We start from the raw sequence: 18,313 nt of genomic DNA, 5'->3' as shown, positions 1-18,313 counted from the left end.
TGTACCCACTACAGAGATATTATTTGTCGTGGCTCGTTCACGCTTCCATTGTGTGCTCCGATGCTTTGACTCGGGATTGCATCCTACCGGGCCGTGGACTGTGGGATGGTACTCATTGCTGTACACTAAACACTTCATTTCTAAGTCCATATTTTATATACGTAATAATTTACTGTCGAAAGTGGATACTCGAAAATGTTATAATTAACCATATCGATGGCTCCTAAGTATACTGAGTCAACTCTACTTTTAATAACTTTATTTTTTAAGATATTAATAACATTTACTTCATTATCTATCTACCTATGTAACAAAAAAATTAAATTATCAAAAGTTGTCAGTTGACTCATTATACTTAGGAGCCATCGATATGTACAGTCTTTATAGTATACTAGCGACCCGCCCCGGCTTCTCACGGGTGCAATGCTGATACTAAATATACTACAGAATGTATTTATAGTGTGAAGCTAGCTTATGACATGGTTATTAACATAATAACAACAACATACAAATATGCGTCGTTAGATTACGCGTTGTTACAGAATGTGTTAAAGAAATAAAGGTCACTGCTCGTTCCCCGTAGGTGATAGCGTGATAATATGTAGCCTATATGTTGACCCGACTTCTTAATAATATTCGTGCCAAATTTGAAGTAAATCCATGCAGTACTTTTTGAGTTTATCCCGGACATACATACAGATATACAGACAAACAGACAAAAATTCAAAAAACCATATTTTTGGCTTCGGTATCGATTGTAGATCACACCCCAAGTATTCTTTTAAAAAAATATTCAATATACAGTTTTGACTTTCCTATCATTTTATTATATGTATAGAATATGATAAATAATAATTGTTGGCCAGTTCGGTAATATACTCAAGCTTTGTGTAGCCTTGAAAAAATGAATCTATTTGCCGAGTCCATAACTACATATTGCGGTTACTGCGTTGTGCGTATTCTAACGAAAATAAAACTTATTAGGTTTATATATGACTCAAAAATAACCTTCTCTGTCGCAGCCGTTCACCGACCAGTGCCCGCTGGTCCGCGACAGCGTGGCGGAGATAGACACCACCTCCATCTACCCGTCATTTGAGTTCCAGGTGAGTCACCACCGAGGCTCCAGTCTCTCACTCTTGCATCGCCTAGAACTACTACATATTTCAATTTGATATTTTTAAGATGTGTTATCAATTACTTTATTTCTACAGTTCCAATATAATTACGTGAAAATATTTTTTTATGGACATGTTAAAAAGTATATATTTTAGTAGCAGCTGTTGCGAACTTGAATTGTGAGAAGGTGGGAAGGCGTTAACGTAGCAATAGTGCTTTAAATATTCAAAGTCGATAAGTAGCTTGAAACAACGAGGTTTTTCTGGTTGTTCATTTTGTATCTTGTTAGCAAATATTATTAACAAGTCGACAAGTAAATAACACACTGTAGATACTTCACGATACGGGCCGATGTCAACGACCTTTATTGAACAGCATTAAATATTGACGTGACAACGGGCTTAGACAAAATATTTAACAATTGTCCAATTTGTTTACCGACACTTTGACAAACTTCATAAACAATTCGACGAGTAAGAGAATATTTTTTTTAAATATATTTTTAGCGGTCGTAAAACAAATAAGAAAATAGCCTAAATCATTTTGTCGACGATACAATTTGAAAAACGTTACCACTACAATCCATTTTGGATAGTATAATTGCTGTTCTTTCAAAACTACATTTAACCTCTATCGTACAGGCATTTGGTCCCTAACCAAGCATTCCTTGTGGCGGGAAATGGTCGATGCTATTCAAGCGTAGGTGAAAACCACATGCTCGACGAATGATTGTATGAAGCCGTTATAAATTACATTAAAAACGGTAATAAATTAACCTGCAATTGGATCCAAGTATAGTTCTAACGTATATCGAATATATTTTAGTAGGATCATCGCTATCCCGGCCATTACGTGATTAACATGGACGAACTTACCGAGCTAGTGAAACACAGGCAGATAGCGCAGCGGGTCCGCCGGTATTAGTCCGGGATCGGCCGGCAGTGCGACAGCTCAGTTTTAAAATAGTTGCAAAACTTGCTCGACTTAAATTTGAACGAAACTTGCTTGATTTCGTTTCAAATCCAATAGCTCTATTAAAATGCCAATAAAAGTCGAATAAATCCTAGACTTTAGATACCTATGCCACCAGCGCTTAAAAGTCTTTTGCTGGAGACCTCCTCTAATGTTCGCGACTCTGTCCGGTCCTGCACCCTCTGAATCCAGCGCTTCCCGCTATCTTCTTCGGACAGTCCAACTGATTGAGAAAATGTAATTAATGTCAAGAGCACAAAACGCGAAGGACTCAATGAACAATAGGCGACGTCCAGCAGATACGTAAAGTGTAATTAAAACATCACAATGGGCGTGTGCTTCCGATTTAAATGATCGATGTGAACGTCAACAGCGGACGTGTGTCGAGAAACTTTAATTGAAGGCATTTATGCATGAAAATGACGACCGAGGCCGAGGTTCAGGATTTCATTATCTTTTCAATCAGCGCACGCCCTTGTACGGGCGATGGCAGGAAATTAAGTTAGGCCTAACAAATACTGAGTCCACCCCCGTCTAGTCCGATGCACCGCGTGATCCCGACGCCAGCAACTAACCTAGTATCCATTTTATATTGTCACATATATAATGTACATTGTATGACGTATCGAACTTTGGGGGTCGTCAATGGAATCACGTGAAGCTCAAAAGGTGTTTATCACGCAATTTCCTAAACAAAAAAAATTACCCACTAACACCCTGTTACCTTGACGTCTGTCTGGAAATTTGTATCATCACAATGCCTTATTTCCAAAATATCTGATTAATATTCCTATTATTTCAATATACTTTGCTTAAAAAATACACGTGATTTTATATATGGAGTATATATGGGAGTGTGTAGATATGGGAGTAGTCAAAAACCTTGCCACATATCACCAAGGGGAGACAGGGGTTCAAAAGTTGCTAAAAACATCAAGTGATCAATGGACGACCCCTAAAAAATAATCACAATACGTAGCATTCGCTCGGAGTTGTCACAAGAACTGGCACTGCTTTTAAATCAAAAACCCTAGTCCAATAACAAACCAGCCCTGCAATCAACAACGTTTCTTCCAATTAAACTTCTTCAATTTTTTATCACGGCTACTCAAAGTCTGCGTGTTTTAACTGCAAACGACGCTAAGACGTAATCGCAAATAGTTTTACAAACTTTTCGCATTTAAAGTATAAAATAGTCTTTAGTAATATAAGTACTGTTATTTATGATAAACAAAATGATCTATTCATTATATCTCTCGTTTCGTTAAAATATAAACAATACAAACAACGTACTAAATGCATTTAAAATGTAATTATTAAATATTTAACCGAATTCAAAGCGTTCCGAACGGCTGACGGCAAAATAATTTAAAGTTAAAACAATTTAGTGACGATTTATAAATTTATATTTCGGTTTGAATCGAAATGAACAAAGGTCGTGACAGTTCGTGATGTGTTTTCGTTGATGTGACAAATTTCCGCGTGAACTCATAATTATTAGAATTAGACTAATTCCGATTCATTAATTCTCCCTGAGGTCCAAGAGCGAATAAAACTATTTGGTTTTCATTTTATGCTTTAAAGCGTGACTTTATCATATTAATGACAAATTAAATCATTCGTTCGTCTATCGTTTAGTTTCGATGTTAGGAAACGTAGTGATTGGTACGGTGAGAAAGTACATTACCTCTCCTCACTCTCTCCTCATTGCTGGGCATAGGCCTCTTTCCCCATGTAGGAGAACAATCAGAGCATAATCCACCACGCTGCTCCAATGCGAGTTGGATATTGCCTACTGTAGTAGAATCATGTGAGTGTGATAACAGCCGGGACCGACGACTTAACGTGCTCTCCGAGGCACGGTGAGGAGACCCACAAGGACTGCACAAACAAAATCCCAATAAAAATGTCTCTCATGTGCGGGGATCCGCCGACCGGTGGCGGGAGTTCACGTTGTTTTTGGCGTAAACTTGTAGAGGCCTATGTCCAGCAGTGGACTGTATAGGCTGTAATGATGATGATAATGATGATGTGCGGGGATCGAACCCCCAACCGCCAGCGCAGCAGCCACAAACCAGTGCTGTGACCGTTGCGCCAACGCGGCGTCAATTTTCGTGATATCGGTGTAATTGATACAATTTTTTTTTTTTTTTTTTTTTTTTAAACATTATGATTTTGCATTGCGAATATATTTGCATATTTTTGACGAGGACGTTATTTACTGTGACGTTAGCGATTAGCCGATAGAATATTTTGATAGAATTGATACAATTGATACATTATTGTATTATCACTTCCAAGTAAATATTCACTTCGATCACTAGCGCCGTCAATGATCGGCGAGTGGCGCCGTGGATCATTGTAACCGCAAGGAAATGTACCGCGCCTAAAGATTTCAAAAGATCACATCTTAATGATACTACCCTCAAATACTGCTGTATTCCTGTGATTAGTAAGGTAGCCAGAGCTCTTGGGGGGGGGGGGGGCGGCAACGCGTTTTCAATGTCTCTAGTGTTGCAAGCTTCTATAGGATACGGTAAGCGCTTATCATCAGGTGCGCTGTACGCTTAATTGATTTAATTGTATTAAAAAAAAAAAACAGAATTCGGCTACTTTGGTCTCTTACTCGTGTTGAGTAAATTTCGTACTTAATTCCGTCTTAAATAAAGTCCAGTCACTGCGCTGTGGTATAAACATAACATGCGTCTTCAAAGAAATACCTTCAACGTGGTATGCGAGTAGGCTAAAACTCGTGCTTTGGAAGATAATTATTATATTCTCAACTCTGAAGGTTCTGCTACTGGCTTTTAGTGCAGTTTTTTAATCTACAGATCGTATAATTTATTTATTTATTTATTTATTCAGAAAACCAACAGCTTCTTATATACTATTCATATCATAAAGCATATTACAAAAAATCAAGCCAATAACAGGTTTCCCTAAAGTTAACAAATTGTGGAGATATCGTTGACAAAAAAGAAAACAACAGTCACAATCAGTACATTCTGATACACAAAAAATGCTTATAAGAGATGCAGTTAACTTACACTTAACAATATACATATATAAATACATAGTAAAAGAGGCATATATAAAGAGAGCTACACATCATACATATACAGATACATAATATATACTTATAGTTTATACAGTGTTACAGTGACTCAGATAGTATTTTTATTATATTGGTTTTAAATATCCTTATATATATAACACTTATAATACAAGTAATTAAACGGCTCCGGCTAATCTCCAATTTTGGCGGCACTTTCACTCGCAGATAGCTGATGTATTAAGGAGTAACTTAAGCTACTTTTATTCTAGAAATTTATTTATTTTGTAACTACGAACGGAACAATATTTTTTTTGTTAAATTCGACACGGATGAAGTCGCGGGCACAGCTAGTTTACACTTAAAAATATATCGATGGGTATATCAATCATGTCAGTCGGCTGTTACCTAAAACACGCATTAAGTTGCGAACCGTAGGAACAGACAAAGAAATACAACATGTACCTATTAATAAAAAAAATCTTCTAAATGATAGTCTAAAGTTTAAATCATGATAGCGCAAAATATAAATATAATTCAACCCGCACGTATTCAAGCGATCCATTTTGATCGAAAGCCGTACAAACACTTTTCTTTTCCAATGACGTTTGTTTAATTCTGAGCGACACGAAAGAGCCGCGCTAATGTAATCCTCATTAACTTAATCACTCGTAGCCGGGAGGAAGTTAGAAAGGGAGAGGGGGTTTAAGGTTCACTCGTAAGTCCTGGGCTCGCCAAATGACGTATATACAGAAAAAAATATATAACTTTCGAAACGTTCGTAGACTGTTTAACTTAAATAAAATAAGGAGCCTTTAATTTTAACTGTATTTTTGTGTATTAACCTCATAACTTTTTACTGGATGTACCGACGTTATTTTTCTAATGGCTTGAGATCCGACGAATAGTTTTTGATTTATCGCTAACTAGCGATCCGGTCTGGCTTCGCACGGATGTAATGCTAAATGTAAAATAAAATAAAAATATATGTTTATTTACGACATCACATTCGAAACCGCTAAAACTATCAGTGTTCGTCTGCTACATTATGTACATACATGCATATGTATTATACACATACACCTTCCTTTAGATTCACTGTTTACTAAAGAAAACCGCATCAAAATCCGTTGCGTAGTTTTAAAGATCTAAGTATACAGACAGTTGGAAGCGACTTTGTTTTATACTATGTAGTGATAATGCGTATTTACTTTACGCATATTACGCGACTATTAGTGAGTATCGATTACCTACATCATGTCGATGTAATTGAAGTCAGTTTTTTTTATTCGTTTGTGAACAAACAAAACTGTTACATATTGTATGAACCGAGGATTTTCCTAATAACGATTCCGGGTATATTGTGCAAAGAATAGTCCCGGATAACGGAAGTATCTCGCTGAGTGGAAGCCTTTATCTTTTTTAAAGCGACTACACATTTACAGTGTTGCAAGCGAAAAAATAATGATGCAACGCTTTCCCGTTTCTTAGAAATAAGAGGTACTGAACGTAGAAGTGTATATCTTATCGGTATTACGCGGCAAGTGGAACTGCGTCACTCACGGTGCATTTCAAAGCAAGACGTCTTCATTGAAATTTCCATTGAGGACTATGTTTTACGCTTCAGCCTGTAATATCCCACTACTGGGCATAGGCCTCTTTCCCCATGTAGGAGAAGGATCAGAGCTTGCTCCAATGCGGGTTGGCGGATATATTCTCTACTATGAGTAACGATCGCTATCAGGTTTACATAATAAAAACCGAGACCGACGGCTTAACGTGCCCTCCGAGGCATCGTGGACTGCACAAACACCTACGGCTACGACTACGGCAAACACCAGCGCAACAGGTATATACAATCCATAGCTGTAACCGGTGCGCCAAGGCGGCGTCAGGACTATGTTTATTACTTTTTATTCCTTCCACGTGACATGTAAAATACAGTCAGATGCAGTCGACATATCGAGATAAATTTCAATCTAATATTGCAAACGTATTTATGCGACTTCAAAAAAGGAGGAGGTTACTCGATTCGACCCTATATATATTATGTATGCTCAGGGATAGTTTCGTCGTATATGAACCGATTTTAATAATTTTTATTTTGTTGGAAAGGAAATATACCAAGCGTGGTACCGTGATAATGAAACCAGGATCTGATGATGGAATCCTAGAGAAATCGAGGTAACCCTCGAAAATCGTAGTGACTTTGTTACTAATGCGTTTGCTATTTTTTTTTTATTTGTCTACCTACGTTGTTATTACTTGTCGATGTAATTGAAGCCGTTTTTTTTCATTTACGAGCAAACACAATTATAATATACTAGCTGACCCGGCGAACTTCGTATCGCCTAACACAAACTTTATCGTATGGTATTAAAGTTCAAATTGTCTTTTAAGTATTATCACAAATCTTTTGTATGGGAGTATAGAAAAGTGTTGTTTTTAGACTTTTTCAGGAAATTTAATTTTTTTTTTTTAGAATTTTCTCTCCGTAAGAACCATCCTCGTACTTCAAGGAATATTTTAAAAAAAGAATTAGCGAAATCGGTCCAACCGTTCTCGAGTTTTGCGCTTAGCAACACATTCAGCGACTCATTTTTATATTATAGATGTACAGTTAAGGTGTGTATATGCTACCTTTTTATCAGCACGATGAGATTGGAGCTGTTCTGTGCTGGCGCCGCATCTTTTTTCTTCGACAGGTAAACAAGTATACGGCTTACCTCATGTTAAGCGATCACCGTTACTTATAGACGCCTGCAACGCCAGAAGCATCGCAAGCGCGTTGCCGACTATAACTCCGACCCTCCCCCCACCTTACTCACCACTGTTATCTTCTGCAAAGTCAAAGTACTTTCCCAGTCGGACTGCCCCAGATTTTGAGCAGGATATATCCTAGTGTGCCCTACCATTTTTTTTATGTCACTAGGTCGGCAAACAAGCGTACGGCTCACCTGATGGTAAGAGATTACCGTAGCTTATAGACACCTGCAACACCAGAAGCATCGCAAGCGCGTTGCCGACCCAATCCCCAATCCCCCAGGAGCTTACTGACACACAACAGGAACACAATACTGCTTGAAAACAGTATTATTTTGCTGTGATCTTCTGTAAGGTCGAGGTAACTACCCCAGTCGGGCTGCTCCATATTTTGAGCAGGAAATTCCTGCTGTGCCCTACCTCAGTTAAAAGTTTGTTCAGTTTGACTGTTTTGTGATTTATATGCATTTCAAAATTTTCCTACGTCCTCTCTTATTAAATAAATCAACAGTACGCGATAATTGCTTTACTATGTCATTGAATAGTCTTGCAAAAATGAAAGGACAATATAACACTTGCATCCTTATATTTGTGTGTCTAGTTTTAATTTTTAATAATACTTTAGTTTTATAATCCAACTTGTTACTCCGGGGGTAAAATATAGCGTTGGTTGCATTCAAAATTTGTTGTTATGTCAACGAAGTAATGGACAAACCGTTCTTTACAAACTAAATCTCAATTGTTCAACTAATTTGATTTAACTTTAGTAGCGGTAAGGAGTACTTGTATTATCTCAGTCGAATGCTTACAAATATTGCAGAGATTGCGATGTAACTCGTGCCATACTCTCCGTTCTGTGTGCGGCCCAAACAATCGTTATTATTTTGTTTTTCACAGATTGGTTCGGCGAGCGTCATGCGTTATGCGAGCGCATAAAGGCGGCTTGCATCCAATTTATATTTTAATTTATTTCGTTAAACTCCGCGGCCCGTCGGCTCCAAAGCAATTAGTGGTTCGATCTGTTCCCGTCAATCACTGATCACACCGACACCTGTGTGACGCCGGTGAGATACAGGTGACTGGCACAGCGCATATTTACTAAGCAAAAATCAGCCGCAGTGGCTCGGCATCGGAGACACTGTTATAGCCCAACTAACTATTTCTTGTAAATTAATAACAATAAATTATTTGCGCCACATCAGTCGTGACTTCTCACAACATCATTACATTTACCTTATTTACTATTCTAAATAATAATTATGTTTTCATGTCGAATTGTTTAGTTCCTCATAATTTCTACCACGTTTTTATAGCGTATGACTTCTTATACATCATTGAGTTTTTTTTAAATAATGATAGTATCATATTATAACTAGGGTATTAACTTGGAATACGTTTATTTTGTATACTTTAAATACAGTTTAGTCAAGTTATCACTGGCGTCTCGAAATGTTTAATATCTGGGTACATTAAAACGCTACATAACGTGCAGCGCGCGGGTCGGATGTCTTTTGCGTTTTCACATTTGAAGATCAAAGCCGTGTCGTTACTACGATTTTTATATTAATCTTACAGGACGGGAATCCAATCTGTTCGAAAATTACTTTGTAACTAGTTAGAGTTCGCTGCCTCCGCGTAGTCAGGATCGGAATGTCGGTCTACTGCGGTTACTGTTTAAAAGTTTTGTCCATCATCTTAGTATAACGTCATCAAAACATTCACGAAGATTTGTTTATATCTTATGTTACTGAGGGACCGAGCTATAGTAGTAGTAAGGCACAGCATATATCCTGCACCAAATCCGGAGCAAACCGACTGGGGAAGTAACTCGACCTTACAAAAGATCACAGCTAAATATAATATAATATTGCTTACAAGTAGGGTTGTGTTTCTGTGGTGAGTAAGGCGTCCAGAGCAGGAGTGGGATTGGGGGAAGGATCTGAAACGCGTTTGCGATGCTTCTGGTGTTGCAGGCGTCTATTGGCTACGGTAATCGTTTGCCATCATGTAAGCCGTATGCTTGTTTGCTGACTTAGTTGTATTAAAAAAAATACTAAGGGTACTAGTGGTATATAGTAAGGGGCTCCTTACTATAGACCACTTTTGTTCGAAACCCTTCTACTTAAGGCTCCTGGTCTAACATACTTGTTCACATTTCAAACGGAATCGAAACGACTTATCGTGGGTATGCATAAATTATTATCATAGGTCGCTTCAACCTATCGCAGTCCAAGCCTAACTTAACTTCCCCGAGCTCGTGCCAAGTTTCCATGTACCCACAAAGCATGGTAAAAGATTGTTATTAAACATGTGCACATTTATCTATAATATAAAAATGAGTCGCTGAATGTGTTGCTAAGCGCAAAACTCGAGAACGGTTGGACCGATTTCGCCAATTCTTTTTTTAAAATATTCCTTGAAGTACGATGGTTGGGTGGTTCTTACGGAGAGAAAAATTCTAAAAAACAAAAATAATAAAATTAAAGAATCGACTGTTAGGCGATACGAAGTTCCCCGGGTCAGCTAGTTATCTAATAAAAATCGTCGACAAATTAAAAAAGTAATGAAATATATTGCATATTTATAGCGAAGATTGATCGGGCTGCGTAGCACTATCTAGCGGTCAAGTTTAACGAAGTTTTTAATTAGGGTGAAATATAAGACGTTACTAGTAATAATTCACAGTAAAACTATAGACTCGTAGGTCTGCAGTCTGAAGTTTTATAGTTACTTAATACCTCTATAAGTCTATATCATCCCCTCTTTCTGTCTGATTATAATTTCTCGTTAATCGCAGCCGTTAAAGTTTTACACTTTTTTTTATAATGAACACCTGACAACGGCCTCCTCTAGTATTTACTCCTGTGTCGGGATCCGGAAACGGACGAAATACACAAACACAAACGCTCAGACCATGGCAAACATCTGTATGGCCAATACAAATGTTTGCCGTTTTCGGGGATTGAACAGGTAACCGCTAGCGTAACAGTCCCCTTTTTTTACGTGGGGAAAATCCTTCATGGATAACCTCCAGCGCGGGGGTGCCAGAAGATTATGTCAGACTCCTACTGACTAAAAAAACCACCACGTGTGAGCAGTCGTCCGCCTGGGTGGGGCAAGATGGGGTCGCGCTAGCATTCGCCACCTCAAGCGTAGCAGCCCTGAGCCGATGCTATATAGAGGAATCGATAATGACTAAAATAAATTTTGTAGCATTTGACAGCGGCTTTTGTCTCAAAACGCTTTGGCGTTAAAGCCTTGTACAGACTAAGTGTACATAAAAACGCTTAGTCAATTATTATCATATGCCTGTGACCGAACCAGCATATCATACTATCACGTCTACACATTTAATCTACGCTAATATTGTAAAGTTAAAGAGTTCGTTCATTTAAACGCGCTGATCTCAGGAACTACTGCTACGAATTGAAACATTATTTTTGTGTTGAATAGTATTTTTAACGAGGAAGGTTAAAGGCTATAATTATAATATTTAAATACCGCAGACAATCCGCGGGCCTGTTTACCTTACCTTACCTACTGTTTGCCTCACAATTATGGCTAATTCGCTTTTTTTCTACTCACTTCACTCACTTCAGCCTAATACAGTCCACGCAGGGCAGGACAGGCGGGTTGGTGACCGCAGGGCCGGCTTTGTCGCGCCGAAGACACTGTCTTCGGCCTGAGTATTTTAAAGCCAGCAGTTGGATGGTCACCATCGGTCGGCTTTTTAAGTTCCAAGGTGATAGGGGAACTGTGTTATCCCTTAGTCGCCTCTTATGACATCCACGGAAAGAGAGGGGGTGGCTGTGGGGTGTACTGCCGTAACCACACAGCAGTTTTTTCTACTAATCGATAAATTATAATTTGAGAGCGTAGCGATGCAATAAACACGCTTATATGAAAATGCGATTGAATGTGGAATTTCATTTAACGACGCGCCGCTACGAACCGCAGCATATTACGTGCGTTATGTAAATATAACCTGGCTTTTCAGTTTTATGTAAACAGAATTATATTGGACTTCACGATAATCATTAAATATTTAATAATATCTAATGAGTTTGATTTATATAATTATACTAGCTGACTCCGCAAACGTTGTTTTGCCATAACACAAAATTTCAAATATTTTTCCCAATTTGATCGCAGCATCAACTGTCGGGACAAACTGAAATTAAAATAGAATAATATTTAATATTTGATGCTGCGATGGTAGCGCAGTCTACCGGATCCAATGTAAAACATTCCAAAATTAACAACTACTTATAAATGAAAAATTAATTAAATAAACATTTTCCAGTGGAACAAAACTGTGAATCTAAACCATCCTCGAATCCCCTTGAACTCACACAAAAAATTTCATCAAAATCGGTCCAGCCGTCTAGAAGGAGTTCAGTGACATACACACGCACACAAGAAATATAGGCAATAGAATAGAAGGCAAAACTAGTAATTAGCTATTCCAAAGTAAACAGACGAAATTCGAACCCGAGTATATAATAGTGTGAAATAATGAAACATACGCTAGTTTCGACTGCGGAAAGAACTTGAAAAAAAATTCCAGTAACCGCAAACTGCAGACACCGCTGAATGCAAATCAACAGAAGTTTGAACAACAACTGTTGTTCTGGAGTTATGCTCTTTTAACGCGTTAGGGAAAAATGTTGAGGATAAATGTTTACGCACACCAACACAAAAAATCGACACCCCGAAGCTAGTTAGCTAGTCAACCAAGAAGAAGTTAGCAACGTGAAGTTAGCTAGCCGTATTAAGTTAACCGAAATAAGTACACACACTTTTTGTGTTCGATAGGCCATTTACCACAGAAGGCTTTGAGCTATTTTTTTTTTTTTTTTAATAAACATTTAAGCGATGACATTAATGTTCTTGTTTATATTTGGGAAACAAAATTGGACACCATTAAAAGATACAAATATATATGCTATAAAAAATCGTAGTTATAATAAGATAAATTACATTAAACTAAAAAACCTTAACTTATATATAATAACTAAAAAAATTATTAAAAGGAGTCCCTTTAGGCAAGATTCCGATGATACTGGCAACGTTCCCCTTGTATAGCTAGACTAATTCTTTGTCCGAAGTAGCTTCCAGGTCTTCGGTCTCCTGTGACGTAGAATGTAATGTAATGTTCTTATTTAATGACACAAATCGCTTATATATGATGCGTTCTCTAAATAAATCATTCTATCGTAAAGTATAATATATTTTAAATTTACTACCGCGAGAATGGCTCGCCTTCACGGAAATTAACTTATGACCCTTGAGATACTTACCGATACAGTGTTAAAATATTGGTCTCATTTCTTCTATATCGTTGTATTAAATAGAATTGAAACGGCTCAGGAAAGACCACGTTGATTCTACCCACAAGATAGAGGTATTAAATTCAGGACAATATACGACTGAATATGTGTGTATGTATGTGTGTGTGTGTGTGTGTGTACGTATGTTTTAAATTATAATTATAATAATGTATCTTAACAGGATAACTTTGCATGTCGTGTTTGTTTTAATATGGTTGTACATTTATAAATGTAGTCTATGATAAAATTAATATTGTCAAGTATAATATATGTAACAACTGCTAGCAAACCAATTTAAATAAAATAAAAATAAAAAAAAAATATAAATGGCCCCATCGAAAGGATACGTGTGTTGACTGACACAAGATAATCTTTCTAATAAACCGACCTCAATTTGGCGATTTAGAAGTATAAGTCTTCCGAACTTAGATTGTGGTCGATAGTGAACTTAAATATAATTGTAAAAGCATGCATCTTAAAAAATAATTCTGTAACACAGACACAACATCTCTTAGTAAACACAGGACCGTAAATAACAATGGAACAATAAGCGCAAATAAGGTCGTATTTACTTACATTTTTATTTTCAAAAATCACTTTGTACTATTGTTAGACGAAATTGTCCTGTAGACAGTAAAAATCTAAACTTATTGTAAGGAGGGTATTTATAATAACGCTATACTATTAAGAGCTGAGCTTCTTTCGAGATCTGCTTAATTTTAACTTAGAAATCCTTTATAATATAACAACTTTTTCGGATTCTTATCGCGGTTTATTAGGTTTTATAGATGCCCGATGTTTCGGTTATTTAAAAAGAAAAGCACCCATGTCCATTATAATTAGTGAAATTCGCGCAAACATTAGAAAATAATAGAGAAAGCCTTAATTGAGTCTAAGCGATGGGAGGTTTTGAAAGCATATAAAGTACAGAGTTATGAATAATGTGTGTACTAGATTAGTAATTTAACACACAGTAAAATCTGTGTCTGAGTGTCACTATTTTATGTAGAGAAACACAAAAAAAACCTTTTAAAGCGATACAAAATCATTATAATAATACAATTTACATTATTACATACAATTTACATATTTATTTGCTGTGTAGTTACGGCATTAAGAATATAGCCACCCCCTCTATTACCGTGGGTGTCGTAAGAGGCCACTAAGGGATAACACAGTACCACTACAACCTTGGAACTTAAAAAGCCGACCGATGGCAGGATAACCATCCAACTGCTGGCTATGAAATACATAGGCCGAAGACGAGCAGCAGCGTCTTCGGTGCGACAAAGCCGGCCCTACGGTCACTAACCCGCCTGCCCAGCGTGGTGACTATGGGCAACACACGTGAGCTCACTACACTTTTGGCGCGAATTTGTGGAGGCCGATGTCCAGCAGTGGACTGTTTTAGGCTGAAATGATGAATACAATTTACTAAACATACATAAGCTGTGCTCCTGGGGCGAAATGGAGATGGGGTCGGCGGCGCACTTCCGATGCTTCTGGTGTTACAGACGTATCTAAGCTACGGTAATCCGTAACGGTACAGTGTGGTAAGCCGTACGCTTTTTTGCCGAGCAAGTTATATAAAAAGTAAACCAGTTCCAATATGCCGCTATAACTCGCGTAACCTATGAGACAACCTACCGCATCGGTGCGCAACACGTCACACCTCTACGCCAGCAGCGTTCTTCCACCAACGTGAATTATTTTCACATATTTAAATTACTGAAAACACTCCAGCAGTGGTGTAACTTGTTGTAACATGAAGTTCCAATCTAAATTTAATTCCATATCTAGATGTCGAACGATGCAGGATTTCATTGTTCATTATTGGACGGTGATTGTTTTTTTTAAAACAAGCGAGCGAAATTCATCGTGGTCTTTTGTGTGGGAAGCTGCGCTATTTGCGTCCATTCACAAGTTCGCTTTTTACCTTTTGTATGGAGGAGAAAACGGGAACCGCGTCTAAATAAACTTGGTACACGCTATGGATTTTATCTTATACGAAATGATATAATTTTATTGAGCATTATTTTTGTTTTTGTCACAAATATCTTGAGCAAAATTTGGAGTAGCCTGACTTTGGCAATATCTCAACCTTACAGAAGATCACAGCTATACAGTACTGCTCTCAAGCAGCGTATATCGTAGACGTTCATAGGCTACGGTAACCGCTTACCATCAGGACTGTACACTTGTTTGCTACCCTTGTAGTATAAAAAAGACAAGAGCAATGTTCTACTGGAGCTTCAACTGGATCACTAGTAACCGTATCGCTACTAAGCGAAGGACTTCTCTCCTTTACTCCTACAGTAGACGGATTTGAGCATTATCTTCTAATAATCTTTAATGCAGATAATTTCTGTACCGAGATTATGATGACAAAAAATATATCTTATTTTCTACAAAAATACTATTTTTTTTTACAAACGAATTTCCAAACATGATTATCATTTAAATGTATAATTAATTATAATACGCAGGGATATGTGATCATGTAGATATACGTAATTCTCGAGACAGACGCTGTTAAATTAAAAAGTTTTATAAGGAAAAACGGAAGTTCGAGTATAATTTCCGAAGGGATGTATGAGAAAAGTTTCTGCGGTTTCTCACAACCATAGTATACTTACCTTAAATCTATTTCATTCTTATTTCAAAAGAACCAACTGATTAGCTAAATGACTGCCTAAAAAGTAAAAGTTTTCTAATTATCTTTGATTGTATCTCAATTTTCTTACTACAATTTTTAAAATAATACTCGCTAGTGTAGTGTATATTTTGATATTATATACGTTTCAGCCTGTAATATCCCACTACTGAGCATAGGCCTCTTTCCCCATGTAGGAGCAGGATCAGATTGATATTATATAAATGAAATCTAATCTATACCTAATGCAGTTGCTTCATCATCATCATCATCATCATCATTTCAGCCGAATACAGTCCACTGCTGGACATAGGCCTCCACAAGTTAGCGCCAAAAATGCCGCGAACTCATGTGTTTTGCCCATAGTCAACACGCTGGGCAGGCGGGTTGGTGACCTCAGAGCTGTCGGCTTTGTCGCACAGAAGACGCTGCTGCCCGTCTTAGGTATTGTAAAGCCAGCAGTTGGATGGTTATCCTGCTATCGGTCGGCTTTTTTAATTTCCAAGGTGGTAGTGGAGCTGTGTTATCCCTTAGTCGCCTCTTACGACACCCACAGGAAAAGAGGGGGTGGCTACATTCTTAATGTCGTAATTACACAGCCAAGAGCAGTTATTGTTTTTCACAATTTAATGTTAAAGAATCATAAAAGTTTTATATCTACGATACCATAATATACTGAGCGATCAAGTTACTAGCTAAACTTTTAAAAGTCAATTTGAATTTATAATTTTTTTTTTTTTGAAGCGAATTTTTTTTTTGGCGCATGAGGATAATTTTTTTACGGATGAAGCGGCTACGTTTCGATGAAACGGCAACGTTTTTGTCGATGGCGCTGGAACGGAAATCTAAAGCTTTAGATTTGTATAAATACAAACGAGAAAAAAATATTTTTCCAACGAAGTTTCACTTCTTACATGTGTACTTTGTACGCACGCCCTTTTTTTTCATATAAAATAAATTATGTAAAGTTTCAAATACGAACGATAAAGATATTATTATAGTCGTAATAATCAACCACCAATACAATCATTAAGTAATAGACAGTTCAGTGATTATGATAGCGTCGCTCAGTGGACCGGTCCGGGTAATCAGTGCGGACAGCACTTAATTAGCGATCACATATTCGCCGACCACAGACGCCATTAGCTTGTGGTGAGCTCCCTCCTCGACGTTCCTTACAGTCTGTACCGGAGTACACGCGCTCCGTCACTCCGATTAACCGGATTATTGAACTATCTACCTGTCTAATAACTAGCGAGGACATTGCCATCTCGCGTGTTTTGAATGAGCAAGATGCCATATGGACAGTTATTATCTAACAACAAAAGTGATTCCAAGTGCTAAGTTTCTCCTTGAAATTCATTTAGCGCTCGGCCCTAGAAAAGTTCGGAAGGAAATTCTGTATAGGTTCATATGTATGTAGATATCCGCACCTCCCCTTCGTTGTTCTGCCGTACAGTAAAGGCAGGCTTAATATGAACGGTCGCATGTGAGTCACTGGCTTTTTGTATTAGATTTTTAAGTAATCTACTGCTGACACCAAACTCCTTCAAATGCACGTATTACAAATACGCTATTTATTCATGCATGAATTATCTTGATGTCCAGCAAGAAAAGTTTATAGATATTCGAATCTAGTATTAATAATCACTCTTGTGGATTTTATATTCATCCAGCAAAGAAGTGAATCCAGTTTTAGAAAATCATGGGAATCGGTTTCATTATTCACCTACTCGGTACGTTTTCAGTGCGCTGTCAATTACTCAATTATAATCTCCCCATCTCCTATAACTGAGTAACGAAGTACGCAGTTAACGGCTACTTCTAACAATATCCCGAGTATTAACTGACCGCACTGAGCTCGTATCGTCTGCACCGGCAATTAGGTATGGTATCACTATTTTAAATACTGCCTATTTTTCCAGTTGTTATTATTTTAAAAAAAAGACTATTTGAAAATGGAACATTGTGTAAGAGCAAAGAGCAAAAGATATCATTAAACTGTTCAACCAGGTCAAAACAAAAACATCAGAGCACAGACCAGTTTGAACAGTAATACTAAACGGGAAACAACAGACGAAAGGTTGTTTATTGAAAGTTCAACCGAGTAATATAATATCGAGATTGCATTGAAGTCGATCAATGTGATCTAACTTTGTGATTGGTGAGGAAGATCCCTAAAAGTTAGTCTTAAAACACTTGAAAATTCGTTATCACTGAGAGCAGAAGAATTACAGCCTCGTGGAAAGCTTACTCATGAGAATGTCATATATTTTGTGCTCTGGTGTGACGATATATATGTACTTTATATAAGTAATGATTTTATAATAGTAACAAAAAATTTGCTGACTCTTATCAAATGAGGATGCAAAAAATTGAGACTCCTAAACACAAGAATATAATCTGAAAAAAGTATATCATTTC

The 18,313-nt window shown here is 37.4% G+C and overlaps 1 protein-coding gene across 1 annotated transcript in view; it reads left to right on the top strand.

The window, feature by feature from the left end:
* Nucleotides 1–18,313, top strand: part of LOC123668393 (alpha-mannosidase 2) — a 172,634-nt gene that overhangs the window by 145,601 nt on the left and 8,720 nt on the right. Inside the window, exon 3 of the mRNA XM_045602125.1 lies at nt 1,023–1,106. Coding sequence (XP_045458081.1) covers nt 1,023–1,106 — 84 coding nt within the window. The remainder of the gene's footprint in view (nt 1–1,022; nt 1,107–18,313) is intronic.

The sequence above is a fragment of the Melitaea cinxia genome, chromosome Z (assembly GCF_905220565.1).
Source record: "Melitaea cinxia chromosome Z, ilMelCinx1.1, whole genome shotgun sequence".
In the NCBI taxonomy this organism is placed as follows: Eukaryota; Metazoa; Arthropoda; class Insecta; order Lepidoptera; family Nymphalidae; genus Melitaea; species Melitaea cinxia.
The sequence above is the reverse complement of the archived record's forward strand: the minus strand, read 5'-3'. Positions and strand labels throughout refer to the sequence as shown.